Source organism: Candoia aspera, chromosome 2 (assembly GCF_035149785.1).
Source record: "Candoia aspera isolate rCanAsp1 chromosome 2, rCanAsp1.hap2, whole genome shotgun sequence".
Classification (NCBI taxonomy): Eukaryota; Metazoa; Chordata; class Lepidosauria; order Squamata; family Boidae; genus Candoia; species Candoia aspera.
The window spans coordinates 45012833-45035490 of record NC_086154.1 but is presented as its reverse complement, the minus strand read 5'-3'; the positions used below and the strand labels follow the sequence as shown (position 1 = coordinate 45035490).

Genomic DNA, 22658 nt, shown 5'->3' with positions numbered 1-22658 from the left:
CCTCCCCCCGTAGAATCTTCTTAGGCTCACAATCCCAGGTGCTCCTAACGGCTCCTGATGGTCCGCAGGAAAAGTCCTTGAGTAAACCACATAACCCAAACACATTCCACAGATACAGAGCTTGGCACAATGTTTCCCAGCAGCTCCCTCCCACCATAAACGCGCGTCAGCACCATGGCATGTGAAACGTTACGATGTACAGCGCACATTGAAACAGTGAACATGACACTTGGTACGTAAGTTTTATCTCAGATCTCATAGCAAACTAGTTAGTGTCATCCAATATGATTAAAGTTACAGGAAGGAACTGAAAAGCAAGTGATACAGGAATGAAAATCAGTTAGATATGCTGACAATAAGAATGATCATTCCCTGAGTTCAGTTTACACTTATGTTTGTGCCCCTATCACCTGTATGTCTTTTGTTCAGGCACCTTTTGCAGACATTCACCGTTTTTTCTATGGCTACAATAAGTGGAAGAAAAGATCCTGGTAACTGTGTAGAACTGCATGGTGGTTAATAGACTCAGATCTCCCTGTCAGATTTCCTCTGGCTGAGCAGATGGAATTAATTTAATAAAATTGATTTTTCATTTGGTAAGTAAGCAAGGGGTAGATGGGAGAAGAGGCAAAAGTATTTGGATTTCAAGTTAAAGGCAATGGAGAAAGACACACTTTGAGAAGAGGTGACAGACATTGCTGAACAACTGGTGCAGTAGAACCAGCATAGAAATCTAAGCTGAGTTGGGGAAAAGAAAGAAAGGGTAGCAGGTCATATTTTTGCAGAACTGTGGTATGGCCCCTTTTCTAAGGCCAATCTTGAAGGTAATGTTAGCTAACCATGTCCTTTCCTATTTCCTAGTGTACAGGTAAGCAACCTGATGCCTCCAGTTATTTTGGATGTCACTTCCCATCAGCCACAGTCAACATGGCCAGCTTAAAAAGGTTACAGGAGCTGTAATCCAAAACTTCTGGAGTCCTAGGTTGCTTACCATTGTCTTGGTAAGTGCCACATAGAAACATGGAAGCCAGTGACACAGTAAGAGAACCAGGTACTCTTTGGGCAAAGTGACAGCCAGATCACACACAACCTGTTATACTGTGGGGTGGACTAAAGGTTTTTCATGATTTATTTATTTATTTTTCTGTCCCACCTTTATTATTTTTATAAATAACACAAGGTGGCGAGCATACCTAATACCCCTTCCTCCTATTTTCCACACAACAACAACCCTGTGAGGTGAGTTGGGCTGAGAGAGAGAGACTGGCCCAAAGTCACCAAGCCCGCTATTATTTTATTTTATTTTGTTATTTTATTTTAGGATGGGAATTTTACTCAGTACATGGCAGAATGTGTGGGGTTTTTTTTCCTCTAATTGTAATTGGATATTGAGGTAAAGCTGTGCAGCTGGGCCTCTCTTCCTGTAGAAGCATTTCAACTTATTGAACTTGATTTGTGTGAACTGTGATTAAGCCCTTTTAAAATGCAAATCAATTTGATACGTAACATGGGTAGGGATAGCTGAATCATTTCTCATAACAAGAAACAATGTTTATTTGCTTGTTTGTTTGTTTTAAATCGGTGATCAGAACTCTGGTACTAAATGAGGTAGCAATGTATAATTTAAGTTATAGCTGCACAGTAGAACAAATTCAGAACAGTTCAACATTGTTTGGAAAATTGAATAATCATTAATGCAAGGAAATAGAAAACTTACATTTTAAATACAATCACTGTGCAGCTGTACATTTTCACATGATTAAACCTAGTCTTTCATATAAGATCTTTAAGACTACAATCCTAGGCCTACTTACTTAGAAGTAAGCCCCACTGAACTCAGTGGGATTTATTTCTAAGCATCTCTGTGTAAATATGGGGAAAGGAATATATATCATGTTTCAATAAAACTTCCCTCCATCTATTTCAGTTCTGTTTTCTGCTCTTCCAGTAACTGTCTATCAAAGCAAATCTATTAAGAGCTTCTTAAGTAGCTACATTTTTATTCCTATGTATGGCTGCATAAAGCATGTGATTGTGGTGAGGTAAAAACATGCTTATTTCTTCTGTGGGTCTGAGCCTGCCTCTTGTTGTGTTTAATAAACTAATACATGGTTTCCCCTATGTTTGAATATGACAAGCTCACCCAAACCATTTAGGGAAGATGCTTGCTTTGAATTCCATAGGCAGAAAGGATTACATCATCTGTTATTTGGAAGCTAACATGCTTGGTATTTTTCTGCAAAAAAAAAAATGATGCTTGCTGTTTCTACACCCTGTTTTCTCCATCTATGTGTGAGTATTCCACACACAGAGAACATCCCAGAATGTACCCGACAACTAGAAAAACATTTTTCTTTCTTTCTCTCTCAGATTCAGATCTCTGAAGCTGAACTTCTAATTATTGCAGCTCAAGCCATTCATTTAACTAGTTGATATGTGGTATTGTTACATTTAAAAAATATATTTTACATTTAATGAAGTTTATATCTGGCCTTTGAAACACATATTGGACAATATAACAATGGTGACTATTCATGGGCCAGCCTGTTTGTCTGCATGCAGCTCTCCTGCTGCAAAACCAAGATAAAAATGATCAGACTAATGAGGCCTGTGTTTCTATAGCAAGACAAGAAGCAGGACCTCTATAAAATCAACATTCTTATTTAAAGTTAGTTTATTATCTTTCATGTTGCCCATTCTTTGAGGTGAGAAAAGAATCATAAAAGATGTGCTGTTAACATTTAGTAAGAGGATCACTGTGTTGTAGCAGAATGCAGTAACCCAAGTAAACGAATAGTCGATGAAGTTGGAAACAAAACTTGAAACTGTCCGCAAGCAGTGGATCAGAATTACCTGAAATCCCAGGCCTTCTAAGCCTTAAGTGCCATCTATGGAGATCTCCCAAAGTTATTACCAAATCGTAATTTAAAAATTAAAACAAGAAGAGGAATTTATTAAATATCCACGACTGACTAATTTTAACTAAATGTACATGACATTCAGCTTTTGTCCTGGCCCTACCCACTACTGTTTGGAGTGCAGCCCTTGGGGACAATGCAAAGGCCAAGGGCTGCCATTGGCACTGAAAAAGTTGTGCATCTCTGGCAACAAAGTACTGGAGGGTGGATTTGTTAGCATTAAGAGTTTTCTTTTCCAGCATTGATGGCCTGCTCCCAGAACGTGCTGTGCTACTAGAATTGACCCAGTAGAGCAGAAAAAATGGTTTTCTCTACCATTTCTCCCCAATTTCATCTGCCTGTCCTACCAGTTCCAGCAGAGGGGACATGTTATGGGTTCTGTCATCTAGGAAGCTGCATCTGGTGGGCCCTAGGCAGCGGGCCTTTTCTTCTGTGGCCACCATGCTGTGGAATCTTCTCCTCCCTGCGGTGAGGTTGGCCTTATCATTGTTGAGCTTCTGGAGGTCCCTCAAGACCTGGTTATGCTAGCAGGCCTGGGGACCCTAGGGGACAGGTGAACTAGTGAGGGGGCTCCATTATTTTTAATGTCCTTTTATTTTTTGTTTTAGTTTGGTTTTTTTTTAATGTATTTATTGACTGTTTTTAATTCTGTTGTATGCCACCCAGAGTCGTTTATTGTGAGATGGGTGGCTATATAAATTGGTTTAATAGATAAATAGATAAATAAATAATAAAATAAATTTTCCTGTTAGAGTTAACAGCTCTCGCTAGTGATGAACACCACTAATTCAGGTACGATTAGTAGATCTGCTACAGATGAGTGAGAAATTCTGACTCTTAGTTGTTAGATAGTTGGCAATCAGAGTCTAGCAGTTAGTAACATGCAGGTCATAAATGGATGACGATGCTTCTGCATGATGAAAAGGTTTCAACCTTCCGTCGCAGCGCCTTTGTTTCCAGCATTCTGTATATACTGCCCATCCTGGTGTTAAAGATAACGTTTCTATTTGTGTCTGTGGTTTATTTTTTTAAAGAAAACTCCAGTGTAGGAGATCATAGGTAGAGATATAGTGCCTAGAGAAAGTTTTAAACCTATCAGTGCAAATTAGAATCTAATACATCTACTTTAGAATAAAACAGTCAAAACTAGTGGGTCAGCTCCATGCTGCATAATGAATTACTGTGTATTTTTATTTATTTATATTTCAGATTTCGTCACCGCCCATCTTGCAAGAAGTATGGTATGATGGAAACTCTTTTGCACCAAAGTTTACTTAAAGGATCTTGGTGTTGCAATTTTTAAAAAATGATTCTAACAAAGGTTACTTGTAGCATGGTATTAATGAGTTCCTAGAGGATGAGGAATTAGAGTATACGATTATGAAATTTACAAACTGTACAAAGTTGGGAGCCTAACAGACACCTTATAGCAGAGGTTTTCTAACTTTTTCAGGCCACAGAACCTCCTAATAATAATAAAAAAAAAGCTGGAACCCCTGATCAAGAAGCCAAGCAGTGATAGAAAATAGGTAATAGAAAGTAAACTATTTATTATAGATGCAAAATAATATTTCCAGTGTACAAAAAACACAACTTGAATTTTACAATTACTTGGATAGTTAATATTTTAACCAATTGGTGTTCAGTGACTGGGATATGATTATTTATTTATTTATTTATCCAGTTTGTCCCCGCCCATCTCCTCCCTTCGGGAGACTCTGTGGTTTACAGTAATCAGTTAAAACAACAATTGTAAAATCCACAATATAAAATTACAATAATAAATAATATAAATAAAAGTAAAGAATAAAGAAGTCCAAGTGGCACAAGAATCTAAAGCAGTCCAAGTGTGGAAGGAGTGGTCTATAGCAGCCATCCCCATGTAGATCGATTCCCCTCTCCGCCCCAAGTGAGGCGGCAGAACCAGGTCTTCAGACTCCTCCAAAAGGCCAGGAGCGATGGGGCCAATCTCACCTCCGGGGGCAGCATGCTCCATAGGGCAGGCGCCACTGCAGAGAAGGCCCGCTTCCTGGACCCTGCCAAACGAAGTTGTCTTAGAGACGGGGTCTGCAGCCTGCCCCCTCTGCACAATCGGGTGGGACGGGCTGATGTAATGGGGAAGAGGCGGTTCCTCAGGTAACCTGGCCCCATGCCAAGTAGGGCTTTAAAGGTGATAACCAGCACCTTGAATTGGACCCAGAAGCAAACTGGTACTCAATGCAGCTCGCACAGCAGCGGTGTTACATGTGCCCTTCTGGGGGCACCAAAAACAGCTCATGCGGCTGTGATTGCTTTTCCTTGGTTAAAAGTTCGGTATTTGGAGCAATTTATAGCAGAGATGATCTTCTATATTTAGCCTATTTCTATACTTGTTTTTTGTTGCTGCATATAAAGGGAAGGTTCTCTCACAAAAGCATGTTGTTGCAAATGGTATAAGATACTTCAGTGCTCAACTGGCAATTTCAGGATATTCTTTTAAAAGCTCTATCCAGAAATTTGTAAGTTCTACACAAGGAAATTTTGTTTGTAAGATGAAATCAGACAAATTTAATTTAATTGCTCAAAACATGCTATAAGAAGCAGCAATAACATCAACAGTACTGGAATTTGTTTTGCCTTTTCTGTTTTCATCTTTTGCTATACTGCATTGATGGCATGGATTTTTTCCATTGTGAATTCCTGGCTCAAGCCACTTAAGCACCCATCTTTTTCCGGCCTGCTTGCCTTTGCAAACACAGTTTGCATTTGAGGCACACATGCACTGCAGATAACCAGTGCAATCCTAAGTTTCTTTATTAATTTGCACATAGATCAAAGGGGTTTATTCCAAAGAAGGTGTGCTCAGGATGCCACTCTGATTATTAAGCAGAATTCTTGGGGACATGCATGCACATACAGAAAAATATGTCTGCAGCATGGAAAGTGAAGAGGGAGGAAAGGGTTCCCCATGAATGCTCTTGCAGAATTAAAAATGGGGGCAGGCATGGCATCAGGTTTTGTGCAGATGCACACAGCAAGGGAAAGGCAGCCAGTTGCCTTGTTCATGGAACACTTGGAAACAGTGATAATGTTGGCAAGTTGCTCAACAGCCAGTGAGAGGGGAAGAGCTGAGTCGAGGCAGGAGCAGATGGCTGTGTATGTTTGAAATTTAATGATTTTTTCCCCCTTAGTCCTTTGTGGAGAGGTTTTCCTCCCCTTAGTCCCTCACAGAACCAATGGAACCCAGTTTGAAAACCCTACCTTAGAACACAGTATCAAGATTTAGGAATCTCTGAAACAATGTGTAATGACTGCCCACTCAGTTTGTCATTGAAATTGATTCATACGATGCGGAACATCAAACATTCTGGGAATGTTTGATCTGGGAGTGTGACACAATGGACAGAAATCAGCAGGGAAAAATGTCAGGTCCTACATTTGGATTGGAAGAATTAAAGGCAGGAGTATAGGACGATGGGGAAGGTGGGACTATGCTTAGAAGCAGTACATGAGGAAAAATAAATAGGTATCTTGATGGATCATTGCAAAAACAGGTGTAATCTTAGGCTGCATAAGCAGAAGTATAGTGTCAAAATCAAGGGAAATCATAATTTCTCTCTATCCTGTCTTGGTTACACCACATCTAGAATATTGTATTTAGTTCTGGACCCTGCATTTCAGAAAGGACGTTAACAAACTGGAGTATGTGTAGAGGAGAACAAGCAAGATGAAAAGGGATAATACCTGGGAGGGAAAATTTAAGAGGAACAGGTGGAGGCTTTGGTCATGAAGAAAAGAAGACAATGGGAAGATATGATAGCAGTCTTCAAGTATTTGAAGGACTGCCCTGTAGAAGATGGGGTGGAATTGTTCATTGTTTTACAAGAAGACAGGATAAGAAATGATAGATTTAAATTAGGAAATAGCTTTCAGTTGAACAACAAAAAAAATGTCTTAACAGTAAGAGCTCTTCAGCAGAGGAACAACTGCTTCGGGAGGTGGTAGTCTCTCCACTGGAGACTGGATGGCCATCTGTCAGAGGTAGTAAATATAGTGGATTCCTGTACCGGGCAAGGGCTTGGGCTAGATATCTCCAGTCCTTTCCACTCCTTGAATAGAAGATGTAGACATCTGTGTATGGAGAGATGCTAGATTTACAGAAAACAGATACTTATTAAAAGGAGCCCAAATAAAAATCACTAAATGATACCAAATGTTCCTTTTATGCTTTAGTTAAAATAAATGCATAATAGTGCTGATCATGCAATGCAATAAAATGTACCACATTTTAAGAGCAGACTGTCAGCCTAAGAACTCATGCTTATTTTGAATTTGTTATACTTGTAGCAAATCCATTTGTATGAAAATACTACTCTCTCTTAATATATTTAGAAAGTGGTGCCCAGATAAGATGAAAGCAAATCACATTATTTAAAGATGAGAATAATGTAATTCTCTTAAGGGAAAATCTCAGACCTATCAAAAAGAAAGGTGACTATTGTTCATTTTTCCAGGGTTCTGAGGCTCACGGGAAACAAAATGCAATCCTATCTCAATATGGAGAGCAGAGGTAATTTGTTCTTCAGTACTTTTAGCCAATTTTAGGACTGTATTGAAAGTTGGTAATTACGCATTCCCATTGCCTGTCACTTCAGTAGCATTTTAGACTTCTCTCTCAAACTATGTAGAGCTATGGTACTTTCCTTTTGCCAGGCTGAAGGAAATAGGAGTGTTGAGGAAGCAATAAGTAATTAAACGTTGTATCTTGGGATAAATGTGGAATAGTTGAACTAAGAATTAAGCCAGCTTGGTGCATTGGAAGAAGGGGTTAAAGGCACTGAGTTAGAAGCTGAGCAACCATGAGTTCTTGTCCTGCCTTAGGCCCCAAAGCCAGTTGGGTGACTTTGGGCCAGTCTGTCTTTCTCAGCCCTAGAAGAAAGAACTGGAAAATCACTTCTGAAAACGTTGCCAAGAAAACTCCATGACTTGTTACTGAGTCACCAGGAGTCAGATTAACTCAGTGGACTATAACGACAACAACAGACTTCAGAGTTAAGAACTGATTTTCTTATATTCGATTTCAAATAGGAGTAGAGAGCTAGAAAAAGCACCATACACTTAAAAAACAGTTCTCATTTTTAAAAGTACCCTTCCATTTTCATGGAGAGCCTTCTAGTAATATATCCATGCTGTACATATTTTTCATTTTCATAAGTAATCGTCAGATTTTAGACTGTAATTGATAATCCCTTGTTCTGTTTTGTGAGCTTCTTATGAAAAGTTCATCCTCAGATGTGAAAATTTAAATAATGCATGTGGATACATATTGGAATGCTTCAGTACCAATAAAATCAGTAGAATATGCAGTCCTTTCTCTCAATTCAGAAATTAGGCCCACTGAATTTGCTGTAACTCACTCACAACAGAAATGGGAAGGGAAATTTGTTTGATTCTCATTTTAATACAAACTTAACTAAGTTGTGTTTTCCAGATCAAGTCAAGTCAAAATGCAGTTGAAATTAAAATTAGTTATTTTGAGAGGGGAGTTCTCTTATTGAAAAGATGGGCACAAAGGCCTGTATATTAAAGCCAAGAGAGGAAAAAACTTCTACTTAGGAAAAACAGCATGTCAAAATCCATTTTGGTAAAGAAATATCAGGAAAAATGTGTATTTAGGAGAAATGTGCTGAAATGTTTGTGACTTGTGAAATTTCTACCAAAAATGGCAGATTCATGCTGTAATGGATCTTATACTTAAAAAACAGAAAGGCCAATACTTCTCAATTTATCCATCTCTAAAGCCCAAATAAGGTAGATTTTAAATGTATAGTTCCATATTTACACTGTAGTTATCATTTCATCCCTAAGCATGGTGGTGGCTTCTGTAACAAACCACAGTGATGTCAACACATGCATCCAAGGTTCTTAGCTGGTGAATTGTGCAGCTTCACATGATTAATCAATCAGTTACCAACTGTAAATAGTCATTATGACAGAAGCTCAGTACATCTGGGGTCACAGAACACTAACAAAGAAGCTTATTTTTGATTCTGTGATGTACTGGGTTGTGTTTATAAAGTGCTAGAACTTGAAGCATTAAAGCTTTTCTAGTTGGGATAGTCCAACCTCTTGGTATTTAGCAGGTCCATCTGTTCAGATCAGCCCAGGCAGTCCAGTCCACAGTGAGCTCCATGCATTGGAAGAAGTTGGGCTTTGGCAGCTAGAGGGAAAACTATCTGCCTGTTTTGAAACATCTTAAGCCAGTGGCTAGGAAAGTCCCCTCTGTTACTCAATTTCAGTCATGCTCTCCCTTCTCTGTTGCTCTTACTTAAAACAGAAACTTTAGGGGATCCATCTACTTAAGCATCCTGTTTTGGAAACCACATCCTCAGGTTTCCTAGACATGCTGTCACTGCTGGTGGCCAAGTTATTATATTACAGTACCCTAGTATAGAATCACCCAGTAAGCAAAAGGCCTCGTAGAAGATAGCCTTGAGAAAGTCTATAGCTCAGTGTAGAGTGCAAATTTAGATCCTGGCAGATAGAAGTGGAACAGAATAATTACCAAAAATCCAGGAGAGTTGCTTCTAGTCACGCACAATACAAAACAATGACTCATTATAAAACAGCATTTTACGTCTTCATTATATGGTGATAATGGCAACAATCCATGAACTTGTACTTCTTGTTGAATAGAGTAGGAGTGGACAATCCACAAGCCAGAAGTAACCCTCAGACATCCTTTTTTTGTGGTCCCTGGAGTCCTCTGAAATTACATAGCCAAATTTTGGCAGTAACTTTCCAAACAATGGAAGAGTGATATCCCACTGGTTTCTGATAGCAAAGGAAACAAAAAGAAATTTTAATGTCAGGTAGGTTTAAACGTACCTAAAATTGTATAAAAACTCATTCTAGTTCCTCAAAACATAACCCAGAAAATTTCATCAACATCCACTAATGTGGTATCATTTTTCTAGCACCCTGCTCACTCCTCCGTAATACACACTAACACACATACACAACATTTGAAAAGTTTCCCATCCCTGAATTAGAATGTGGCATATACTGTATATGTACTAAGTTCAATGCTGGTAATATTTTTTCCCCAAAAATATGTGTAAAAATGTGAGCATGTTTCCTATACAAGTTACTGGGTCATCTACATGTTATGTTTGCTAATGGAAAGGCATCTTGCCTCTTTTGCAGTCTTACTTCTGATGATTGAAGGAGCCTCCAGAGAAGGTTTGGGAGATGATAGAGATGCAGGGAGAGCCAGTTTGGTGTAGCGGTTAAGGCATTGGGCTAGAAACTGGGAGACTGTGAGTTCTAGTCCCGCCTTAGGCACAAAGCCAGCTGGGTGACCTTGGGCCAGTCAGCCCTAGGAAGAAAGCAGTGGCAAACCACTTCTGAAAAACCTTGCTAGGAAAACTACATGGACTTGTCCAGGCAGTCTCCAAGAATTGGACACGACTGAATGGATTAAAAAAAAAAGATGCAGGAGGAAAGACAGAAATCACCATTGTATAAACAAAAATTCATTTCTGCATATACTTGTGTATCCTTTTTTGCACACAAGTAGTTTTAATTTCTGTGTGTATGTGTATGTGTATATGTGCAAAAATATGAATGTGATTCACAATATCATAGAATTGATATAAAATAGCTATAAGATGCAGCATAGGCATGGTTATAATTAACTCTTAGGCATCTGAGTCTTTGGTAAAGTGCCTTTCAAATGTGTTATAATTTATCTATCTTTAATAAAGAAGAACACACATAAAGCATATTCTCCTGTAAATGAATAACAGCTTGAGGCATAAACTAGAGTTGTTATTTTGGCATTGCTGTAGATGTACATGTATGTTTTGGTTCAGCAGTTGCCAGCTATGCTACAAATGAGGGCTGATTTCCTTTTCTGTTTTCAATTCGGGTGCAAAAATAAATTTCAGCATTCCCTGACTTTTGAGGGGGGGGGAGTTTCTGTCTCACTGTTGTTCTTTCTGCAGTAGCTTTGACCCACCTAACGATATCATCTGAGGGGCATGTCGGTTTAATTTTTCCAGAAAAATTAAAGAACGCAGAGCAAGGATTCAGATGCCTGGCACCATCATGCTGTGTTGCATAGAGGTGCTAATGCCAAAAGCATTTAAGGACATCCTAAACATCCAGCTTTCTTTTTTCTTTGGTCTCCTAACTTACTTTCTTTAGCTGATAATACTATACTCATTGACTTCTCAATATAAATACTTAAGAAGAAATACAAGATGAAATTATTTGAAAAGTCCAGTAACATAACATACATACTATATGTTATTACTAACTGACTTAGAAATAAATCACATGAAGAATACATATAAATGTTTTAAATACATAAAAATGTACAGATATAGTTTAATTTATGTTCCGCTTTGGGACTAGATCAGACCAAATACACTGAAAAGCTGTGGATATAGTATCTAGTTAGAAAAAAAAATCTGAATTAGTTACACCCTTTAAATCAACACAAAATCATGACTAACGTTAGAGCACATGTTATATTAACTATTGACTCAGCAATGTGTAGTTTCTGGCAGTTCAAGGAACTTACTCAGTTTTGCATGGAACGTGGAAGGCCATGTCCCCAAAATACAATTTCTAGTGGCCCAATTTTTGTAGTGGTTGAGAGATTTTAAGACTTTGGGCATCCACTTTGCTCATTAAAACATTTTGCAGCCTCCCCTGAAAATATATATGCTATGTATGTATTTGTTTGTTTGGCTTTTCCCACTCTGGGAGAATTCTACAGGTTGCAAAAGGGAGATTGGTGGATTGCTTATGGCCATCTAGCAGGATGAATCTATGTCCTATTACTGTGTTTACTTTTCACTTGTAAGCATATTTGCATAATCTCCAGTAAAATATAGAGCATTAGAAAAATGAATCATGATTAAGACTCCATGTTCATGTTTTTCCTTTGATTCAAAAAATCCACAAAAGTGTACTTCATTTAGTTTTCACAAAGTATAGCGATCAGGTGTTGTAGTAGAGCTCTTCCATGTGCTGAATAAGTCTGCGGTTCATATATATGATTAATGTATTTAATCTCCCACTGACAATTTAAAAATGCCTTTCTCTTCAGAAATAAATTAAAACTTGACATTCAATGCATGTCAGAAAAGATTTCAAGATGATGCCTTGGCTCCCTGTGATATTACAGTAAGAATTCAGTACTCTAACCACAGACTGTGCTAGTTTAGGTAGCCCTGAGAGTTGGTTCCCCAGATATCACTAATTCATACTCACTAAGCTCAGCAATCTGTCTGAAAATAGCTCTCAAAGACTCTTATTTGAACATGAACTACAAATATAAAGATGAAGAAAATGGTGCAGAGCCATGAGATATTCTGGCAATATCCTACATTCTAATGCATTGTCAAGTTTTTAAATTAAATGTACTTAGTAAGCCAAGGAGAGCTATCTTCACAGCCATGCCTGCACATCGTTTAAAAAAATTGGTCTCCAGGCCTCCAGAGTATTGCAAAGACTGTGGCAGTGACACACTGAAGTAACTTGAACAGGCAAGGCTGAAATTTTTACCTCTTTTAAAAATATAATGTTTAGAGATATTTAAGGCAAACATGCCTAGAGAAGAATCTACATGGATTTTATTCTTGAAATCACCCCACCAGATTTTGGCAGCACTATCTTGTAATGGCTTCAGAGCTGTTCAATCAAAAAATGGAGGTAGAGTAGTTGCATGCAGTCCATGCGATGCATGTTGCCTGCTTATGACTTACTTACCCTAGGCTCTGGGCTAGGGTGGTTGGAACTACATTGTTCCAGTGTTGTTGTTGTGTTGCTGGCCAGATACACCATCTTGTTTAATGCTTTCTCTTTAGACTGTATTTTTAAAATTTGATTTCTTATGCGGTGGCTGCCCAGAGTGAATCTGGAGTTAGGTGACACCTACATTGAATAAACAAATAAACATTAGCAATTGGGTTAAGACTCACTTCCAAAATGTGCCTCTTCTTGGTTGGGAAGCATCCCACACTTGAACACAAAAAATAATTGGAAGCCCTTCCACCTTGCCTTTCCAATTTTTTGGAGCTTTGCTTAATAATCCCTTTGCCCTTCGATGCTTTCTTAGTGGGTGGGCAGACAATATGTAATGGAATGTGATGCCTTTATAATGAACAGTGTTCAATGGTTGGTCCAACTGTGCAGTGTTGGCAGTTGTGTGATGTCTTGCCTGTCTCTGTAGCCAGCAAAACTGTACCAGATTAAAATCTAAGTGCTAAACCACATTTTAACTTAATTACATGACAACTTCCATTCCATAGCTCTTCCCTGTGTTTTGCATTAAAAAAGACTCATAATACGATACCATTACTTTTTACATTTGCCTGCTCCTGCTCAATTTAATTGGCTATAATGTGCAGGGAGGATGGCCAGGAAAATGTAGAGTATGATACCACATTGCTTGTCTTCTCTAACTTTACTAGAAGATGTGGGTGGCAGCCATGTGTTTTAGATGTCATGGAATTTAGTCACAAGCTCCTAGTAGAACGTTGATGTTGCAGCTTGGTAGCTGTTGTAACCCCCACCCCATTCTCATGATTCAGTAATGGATGGCTCCCAACTCCCCAAAAGACCAATCCATGAAGATACGTCTGCTGTTAGAGCTAGTGTAGAAGGTACCCACGCTGATTACAAAGGTTGCTTAGAAGCCATTTCTGACAATCTGACAATGCTGACAATCATACAATAAATACGTGGATTTGGTTCTGATCGGCTTTGCAGCGGACCCTCACGTGAATGAGTCAGGTTACAATGTGCATTTGCTTCAAGTCATTCTTCAGTTTTTATTAAGTGATCCCCCCACACACAGAGTATTTCTGAAGGCATTTAATTTTCAAGTGTTCAAACTAAGAAGGTCAGCAGTTGTGTTTTAGGAGCCTTGTACTTTTTACAATGAAACTTGTAGCATATTAATAAGCTTAGATGCTCTGACCTAAAAAAGGCAGATTAGTTTCACAACTTATTTGTTCAGTACATAAATTTTTCATGGGTTTGTGGCTTTATTCAGAAAAAAAATTAAAATTGCTAATTCCATGCCATTTTTATATAAATCTATGGTATGACTTCAGAACAACCTGCCTTTATGAGCTAGATGACAGTGTAGAATATAGCCTCCTTGATCATGGCACATTGTCTCTGAGCTCAAGGGTTTCCTAATGGCTCTCTGTCTCTAGCATTCTCTAGAGCAGTGTTTCTCAACCTTGGCAACTTTAAGATGTGTCGACTTCAACTCCCAGAATTCCCCAGCCAGGCTTGTTGGCTGAAGAATTTTGGGAGTTGAAGTTCACACATCTTAAAGTTGCCAAGGTTGAGAAACACTTCTCTAGAGAATACTAATCATGTTGCTTATCCTTGCCTCTTGATGTTATTTGGTTCTGCTGCTATCTTTGGTTTAGATTGCTGATTGCTTCATTTGCTGATGATTATATATATCCTTTTGGTAGCTGCCTCATGAATCCTTGTAATTAAGAAGCAAGTTATAAATAGTGAATTGGATCCAAACTTATCATTCTTAGAGTAGACTCATTGGAATCAGTGAGGTTTGAATTAGTCATGACTGATTTAAGTCCTTTTGATTTCAGTCGGTCCAAGTTAAGCATGACTAATAATGGCTGCGTGGGGGTGGGGGGAATGACAGCAGCGTTGCAGTGGCAGCCCTGCCCCTTTTGTGCATGCAGTTAGAAGGGGCAGAACTTGCAGCATGACATAATTTTTGTCATTCTGACAAAAGCAAAATGCTCCTGCAGACATCACTGGGCTCGTCTCCACATTCTCCTAGCCATATGTGAAGACATCCCACTGTTTGTTAAGAACATGAATGCCCAGTGTTGTTCCGAGACTTTCCCTGGCCCACTGCAAAGGCAACCTCTACCTGACCTTTCTTGCTTCTTGTCAGAAGTGATGTTTTCTCATTTCTACTGGCACATGTGGCAATGTGCAGTCTATCTGTAGCATTTCATTTAATTGTAGTCAGTGTCTCCAACCCAGTTGGCTAGTGTACGCTGTTGCAGGCACATTGTCTCCCCTTTGGTCATTAATAGTTATCTCCTGTTTCATTTGGAACTGCTGGGCAATCTGCCCCAATCTGAAGGAATATTCCCACATGCAACCTGACAGTGTCACTTTGCAAGACAAAACTGAAGTGTTTCATGGACTCCTTGTACACTGATTCCTGTACAGGTGAGGCACCAGTGTACCACTGAATAGTGATAAAAATCCAGCTGCTGAGTAGGTTGTGCAGTAGCTGCTTTTACTTGCTTGTCCCTACCTATCATCCTACAGAGGAACATCCCACGTAAATGCAGTGTGGCAATCCCATTATCCCTACCCTAATTGCATTTTGCCTACCCCATGCAAAGCTTCCAGATCCTTTGCCACTTGCTGCCAGCATTTCTTTGCAACATCTACCAGTTTGGGATACTGTATTTAGGAGGTGGGATGAAATTGAAAAGAGTTCTGCCAGTTCCTTTGCTAACCCAAATTACAGGGAAAACTGCAAAACAGTCTATCAGTTTTCTGTAAGACTGATAAATCTCTGTTCATAAATAGCCCAGGTGACAGGTCAGTGGGCTAGAAGATGGCTGAGAGTTTCACCTCACCTCACTTCCCTTCTCTACTACACTACTCTATCTGCTCAAATTGACCAGAGAAGACCTTCAGGACTTCTGCTAACATTGCATGGTACCATTGAAGGCATTCTCTGCCCTGCCTCTTCTAATCTCACCCCCCACCCCCGCCCCCCTTGTGTGGATAGAACTCTTATATGATTGTGGCTGAGAGGGAGAAGGGGCTGGAAGAACTATCAGCACTTCTTTAAGCCAGCATACTTGAAGGCTGCTCCTGTACTGGGTAACAGTGTCTGCATCCTGCAAGTGGCCTTTTCTTTTTCATGTGGTAATCTTGGGAGGTGGAGGTAGAATGCTGAAACATTTTTCTAGAGTTCCCATAACACTGGAACTTGAGAAACTGATTGGCAGTAGTTTTGTGAATAACAAAAAAGTACAATATATGCATGTGTCATTTTTGTATGATACGTGCTAGATTCCATTTACTAATTAATTATTTCAATAACTTAGGGGGTTTTTTTTACAGGGGAATTAAAAAAAGGTGGAATAATTTATGCCTATAAGAGTCACCAAAAATTTACAGATTCACCAACATCTTGTTTTTACATGCCAGATGCTGGGAGGGGAGGAAAAATTCTGTTGCCTGCATACCCTATTTGACAACTGTCCCGAACTAGGAATTCTGGTAGCTGCAGAAGGCAATTGTTGGAGGAAGGTTAGAGGCTTCTGGCTGTGCATTGTTGGACAGAGATGGTGGCTATTACAGTGTGTGATAACCGTGTAATTACAGACGAGTTCTAGTAGTACAGCCTTGGCATGGAAATTCTCTATGCTGGTAAGCACCTCCTAAGTGCTAAAGAGAGAATTTTAATCAAAATTTGCTTTAATAATTCTTCCAAAGAAAAAGAGAATTTCAGAGATATTTTCATGGATGGAGCATGATGTTCTAGCACTTTTTTTTAGTGATGAAGTACCAAGAAGTGTATATCCTGGTTTTCAATGTAGAATAATTTCTCCAGTGGTCTACAGGTTCCAGGCTTCCTGTGACACTATTAGGTTCCAAGGAAATATGTCACAAGGAACTTGTCTCATGGATTTTTTTTTCAGTAGTGGTGGTGCTGTCAGTGCTGAGGGAGTCCCTTCCTTGAGATACTGTTTGTGGAATTTCTCCTTTCCCCTGGAGAAATTCAGAGAAATCGTCCACCCAATTTCTCTGCCCAAATGTATGGGGAGAATTTTGAAAGGCCATTTTTGTCCAAATCTAATTGCTGCCTATTAAAGCTGGCACCTCATGGATGCATTTTGTTATGTGGCACTTTTAATATTGAATTGACTCTCAGCCAAAAGGAGAATAGGAACCCACATATTTCTATATTAATAATTTTGACAGTCCAATGGATTGAAAGAACCTTCTGTTTCTTCACTTAGAAATTCTTCTCTGACCTTTTTCCTGGACAAATTCTTACCAGTACAAGGCAAGGGTGAAAACATCTTACTATAAATCTAATCTAAGGGCAATAAAAAAGACATTGTTGTTTAGAAGAGCTACGAAGACCAAGCTCTTCAACCAAGCTTTTGGCGAGGGAGAGTGAGACCCCTCAGTTCATCATGCTTGCCATCTTTTGTCTTTATTTTTTTACGTTTTACTGATTTTATTGTAATGGCCTTGTTTGATTATTGTAAGCCACCCAGAGTTGTTGAGAATTGGGTGGTATACAAGTTTAATGAATTATAATTATTGAGGTTTCTCATAATTTTAAATTGGCTCTTGATTTTTCAGACCAGACTAATACAAACACTAAAACTAAAAAGCAAACAGTGGTGCCATTTCAAGGCTTCTTTTGTGAGCTAAGGGAGGGTCACTTGTTTTCTTTCTTATTTAAAATAATGATAATTGCTTAATCAACCTGTTAATAGTGTGTTACCTATAGGATGTTAGTCACGTTGCTAGGCTCAGTCACTTGCTTAAACATAGTCAGATTATTGGGTTGTCATGAACCCATTTTCCAAATTGGGTTCAGTGAAACTCCTTCTCAAGCCAGTGTGCATCAAGGTGCAGTCTTCAGGATTTACCAACTACCTGCCAGCCACCAGTGGGTGTGGTAACCTATCCTGTAGTAGCAGCTGCAGGTTATACATGCAGAACCAGTTTCCAAGCATAAAGAGATCACCTCAGCTCAGATATTCCCAAGAGGCTTTTGTGCACTTAGCTTAATTGCAGCATATACAGGAAAAGCCTTACATATTCCCTGCTCAGGTTTCTTCTTGGAACATAGCAGAAGAGTCTTGCCAGCAGTATCATAGTATCTGGAGATGAAAATAAACAACAAAACGAGTTCCTGAAGAACAGTGCTGTGGTCCTAGCACAGACTTCCCAATCTGGTACATTTCAGATAGGTTGGATTTCTTACCCAGAAGTTGGGTGGTCTGACAGGCTTGGTGGGTTTTCTTCCCACCAGTGTTTGGAACACCTTTTAAAATAACAGTGTACAACTGCATCAGGTTCTGCAGGCCTGACTGTCCCCGCTAAAGCTATGGTGGGACAGCAGTGACCTGAGAGATGAGTCACACTTCTACATTATTCACATTTTCACACTTGTTCTGAATGGAGGATATGCTATTGAACCATAACTCTCTGCTGGAGCTGCTACTTCATTGTTAATCTTTAGAAGATCAGTGAAGACTTGGTTATTTAAGCAGGCATTTGGGGGATTTGTATGGAGAACGTATATACCTAGGATGTGTGGGGGTGCTGTTAATAATATTATGATTGTGATTCAGTAGTTATGTTCTTTGTTAATGAGAGGTGCTGTATAATTTATTGTGCATCTTTTTTAATGAAGCACATAAAAGCTACTTCAATAATACATAATATTATTTATAAACATGTTTATAAACATGTTGTAATAAATAATTCCCAAGCAGAATTTAATGAAAAGACTATGGATTTAGGTGGGAGATATAGATAGATACATAGATACATAGATATAAGAAATTTCATTTGCTATCTTCACTGGTAAGAAAGGTACCTTAGTTAATCATTGCCCTATATCTCCTGCTGCAGATTAAACTGGATTCATCTCCTAGCTGCTTAGCTTGATCTATCTCCCTAAGCCAGTATATTTGCTTTATTTATTTATTTACTTTATTTATATCCCACACCTTTTAATCTCAGAGAGTTACCAGGGCAGTTAACAATATGAAGCATTAAAAATGATACCTATATAAACATCAAAAGAAAAATCATAATTGCTTTTAAATTGGGGGAGAATTAAAAGTAATTTTATTACCTGATTCCTTAAGCATATCAATATGGATTCCAGATTAGCTTCTGCAAGGTGGGCATTTAGAGGAAAAGAGGTATTATTAAAAATGCTGTTTCTGCCAGTTCCGTATGAGCGCATCTAGAAGAGATTCTTAGATTATTAACTGATAGTTAGAATAGAGGATGTGCTCTTATGGATGGTTGGACTGTTAGAGACAAGTGTGTTCCAAGAAATATCTAGGTTGTTCATTCTGAACATTAAACCAAGACTTGTAAATAGCTACAGTTTGCTTGTTTGTACATTTCCTGGATGTTAACTTTATGCTTTCCATGTTAATGCTCCATTTAGAGGCCTGGTGTTTGTTGTTCATGGCGCTGGAGAACACTGCTGTCGCTACGATGACTTGGCCAAGATGCTGACTGGAATCAACTTTTTTGTGTTTGCCCATGACCATGGTGAGTGCCATTGGAAAAAAACTATGTGTGGGTAAGATTAAAGGAGAATAAATATGATGTAATAGATGAAGTAATAGATGAGGACTGGGAAGATTCAGGACCAAGTCCACCCACACTTATGGAAATTCACTGGGTAACTTTCAGCCAGTCATTCATTCCCAGTCCAACCTACTTCACACAATGACTGCAGATGAAATGAAGAATAATCCCATGTGAGCCACCTTGAGCTTCTGGAGGAAAGGTGGGATATAAATTGAATAATAAAAAGTAAAAAATTCTTCAACATTTAAAGACAGAGATAGTAATCTAATTCTTGATTGTTGAACTGGTGGTGTTCTGCCCATATGTGATACTTGGTTTAACTATCAGGTATCAAGGAAAAATGTAGTATGAATGCTAACTGAGATAATCAGATATGATGATTGATTGGAATACAGTTTACATCACGTCAACTGAATGTGGAGCTGCATATTTCTAAGAGATGGAGAATAAAAAACATGCTGTGAAAGCATGTTTGAGATGTAAAAAACTTGAGCTCTTCAAGTTAAATATTATGGACAGAACCTATTTTTCACTAACTTTTTATCTTGCATTTGGCTGCCAGTGCTTTCAGATTGTTCTGGGATACAGTTGAGGTTGCTTTGGGGAGGAAAATGGTTGTGTCTTTGTTTTAAAAACATATAAAGAACCTGGATCAGATTGAGAGTGTCTCTAGTCTGGTATTCTGTTTCCAGTATTGGCCACCAAATAATTCTAAGGTACTAGCGAGCTATGAAGATGCTGGTTTTCCCCCATTGTACTTTTTCAGCATCTGAAGTTTCTGTAGAAGCATTATAGTTGACCATAAAATTAACCAGCTTGTTCAGCAGCCACATTTGGAGGCCAGTATTTGAAAAAGGCTAAAATAGTCCAGTAATTTGACCTGAAAACATTGTTTTCTGTTACTGGTCTAAAACAGTTCTGAGAAATAACATACAAGAACAAACCCTTTGAAGTGTCAGGAAAACATGTCCTGTAAGTGTTTCGTGTCTTAGATAATTAAAACAAACAGGAAACATTTTGGCATGTTTCTTATTGTGGTAGAAATATTATGGAAGAAAAAGTTGCTTTTTTTCAAGGAAAGAATAAATGTCTTACTATTAAAAAAGTGAATTAATTAAACAAATAATTGAGAAGTCTCAGATTAGAACATGAGCAGTGCTCTTTCTAGGATCTGGTTCATTTTCTTAAATTTTTTCATTCTTCTTTTTCCATGTGATCACATAAACACACTCATATACAGTTCCTTTTTATTTATTTTTTATCAACGTCAACATTTCTTTGGGAAAACTCTCAGCTGCTCTATGAATTTAAGGAAAGCATATGGATTATTATGTTCCCACGTTTATTTACCCAAGAAATGCCAATTATTTCATAGAAGGTTTATGCTGGTCATGCAGTTGGAGCAATTAAGTGCACAAATCCTTTTAAAGACCATCTGGGAGTGTGCACTTGAGTTGCATCTTTTCCAGCTCACCATACCATGGTAATGGCACTTAATGGTAGCTATTATGCTTCACATTCTATTTCTTGGTCCATCAGAAACCTACAGGCACAGATGCCTTTAAAAGCTATTATTTTGTTTCTGTTACTTTTTCTATCATTAAAAGCAATTGTAAAGTATGATAATTGCTTTATAGGGTTTTGGCATTACATACATAATGTAAATTTTCAAAAAATGAAGGTTTGAATCATAGTTGAGTTTGTTTTCAGAAAAAGGTGGAATTTTAAAAACTAACAATATTCAGTCTATCACGCAAAATATCTCTGGGATTTCTGAAGCCCACAGCTCTGTATGAAACCCAGGACAAGTTCTATGAACAGTGATGCTTAGCTAGGCTTCACCTAAAATCTTCAAATCATTGTATCATAATAAGCAAAGACATTAAGTGCTTTAAGAACCTACACTTCTTTTCTTTCTTCATCTGAGCTAGTAAACAAACCTAGAAGTCTCCAGTGAAAAATAATTTCCTGTTTCATCTAAACTGGCAAATTGTGGTTATTAATTGGAAACAAGCCAGTCTGAAGTACAGATATTAACCATTGTTTCCTGAGTTATTAGTTTTCACCAACCTTAATCTTCTAGTTTGAACAAGACAAGAAGCTGTAGTTCATGAAGGACTTCTGGGTTTGGTTGTCAACCTATGTCAAGGGATGCAAAAGGCTGGTTTCCTATCTATTTAATATGCCTGTATTAAGGTTGCTAGGTTGCCTTTGAGATAACCCCTTTCAAAGCTATTTACAAGAGTACATCCCATAAATTTCATAAACTCAGCAATTTAAAACAACCAATACTAAAATCAAACACACAAGTGCAGCTAAAACCTCAAACAATGAAACCTATGTTATGAAAGGCAAAGAACAAATTAGATTTTAGAATGTTCCTCAGAGCTTGTAATGTTGAAAATCTGATGAATACAGACAACTCATTCCAAAGACAAGAGGCCGTGCAGAAAAAGTACTGAGATACTGTAAGAACTGATTAAAACTCTTGAGGAATGAGTGTGTGTTTCTTCAGAAAAGAATAGCCATGCTGAGCCCTTCTTAAATTCAGGATTGAGATTCTTTCCAGTCCCACCAAAAACATTTTCCAGTCACATGTCACCACTTAAGGGTTCTGTTTGTAGCACTTTGAGGGCCAAATAGCAACTTCAAAGTGCAACATATAGCAGACAAATGGCAAAGAAGGATCAAATATGCTTCTGCCTTGTTACTCAGCAGCAAGATGGCCGATTGACTTTATGGCAAGAAAGAGATGTGTATGCTAAACTGCTACAGTTATTTAGTTTAGCTGGTTATGGTATTATGTTTATTCTTTCATGGTTTTGTTGGTATTTTAAAGACTTTTCCTTTTAAGCCACATTAAAATCAGACATTGGCAGCATAATGGGTACTTTGACCCTTCCTTGTTCTTCCTATTATTGAAGACAAACTCCTATAAAAAATCTTGGGAACAGAAACTCAGTGAATCTGTGAAAATATCTGGCTATTTTTTTTTTTTTGGAGCTGGAAATAGACACCTGCTTGCTGTACTTTTCATTTCAATGGGAGTGATCTCATTGTGTGCTCATGCTGATATCATAAATTTCAGTTTAGGTCTTGCCTAGGTAATTGTCAAAGACGAAGAAAGATCATATTAAAGAGATATCCAAATCTAATCCCAGTTGTACAGATTTTGGCAGGCCCTCAGATGCATTAATGAAATATATGTGTATGGATTTTTTTTTTAATCCATTCAGTCACGTCCAGTTCTCAGAAACTGCCTGGACTCCCTGCCGTTTACTTGGCAAGGTTTTTCAGAAGTGGTTTGCCATTGCTTCCTTCCTAGGGCTGAGAGAAAGTGACTGGCCCAACGTCACCCAGCTGGCTTTGTGC

The 22658-nt window shown here is 38.4% G+C and overlaps 1 protein-coding gene across 1 annotated transcript in view; it reads left to right on the top strand.

Moving 5' to 3' along the window:
* MGLL (monoglyceride lipase) overlaps positions 1-22658 on the top strand; it is a 102888-nt gene that overhangs the window by 10863 nt on the left and 69367 nt on the right. Inside the window, exon 3 of the mRNA XM_063291702.1 lies at positions 19138-19244. Within this exon, the coding sequence (XP_063147772.1) occupies positions 19138-19244 (107 nt within the window). The remainder of the gene's footprint in view (positions 1-19137; positions 19245-22658) is intronic.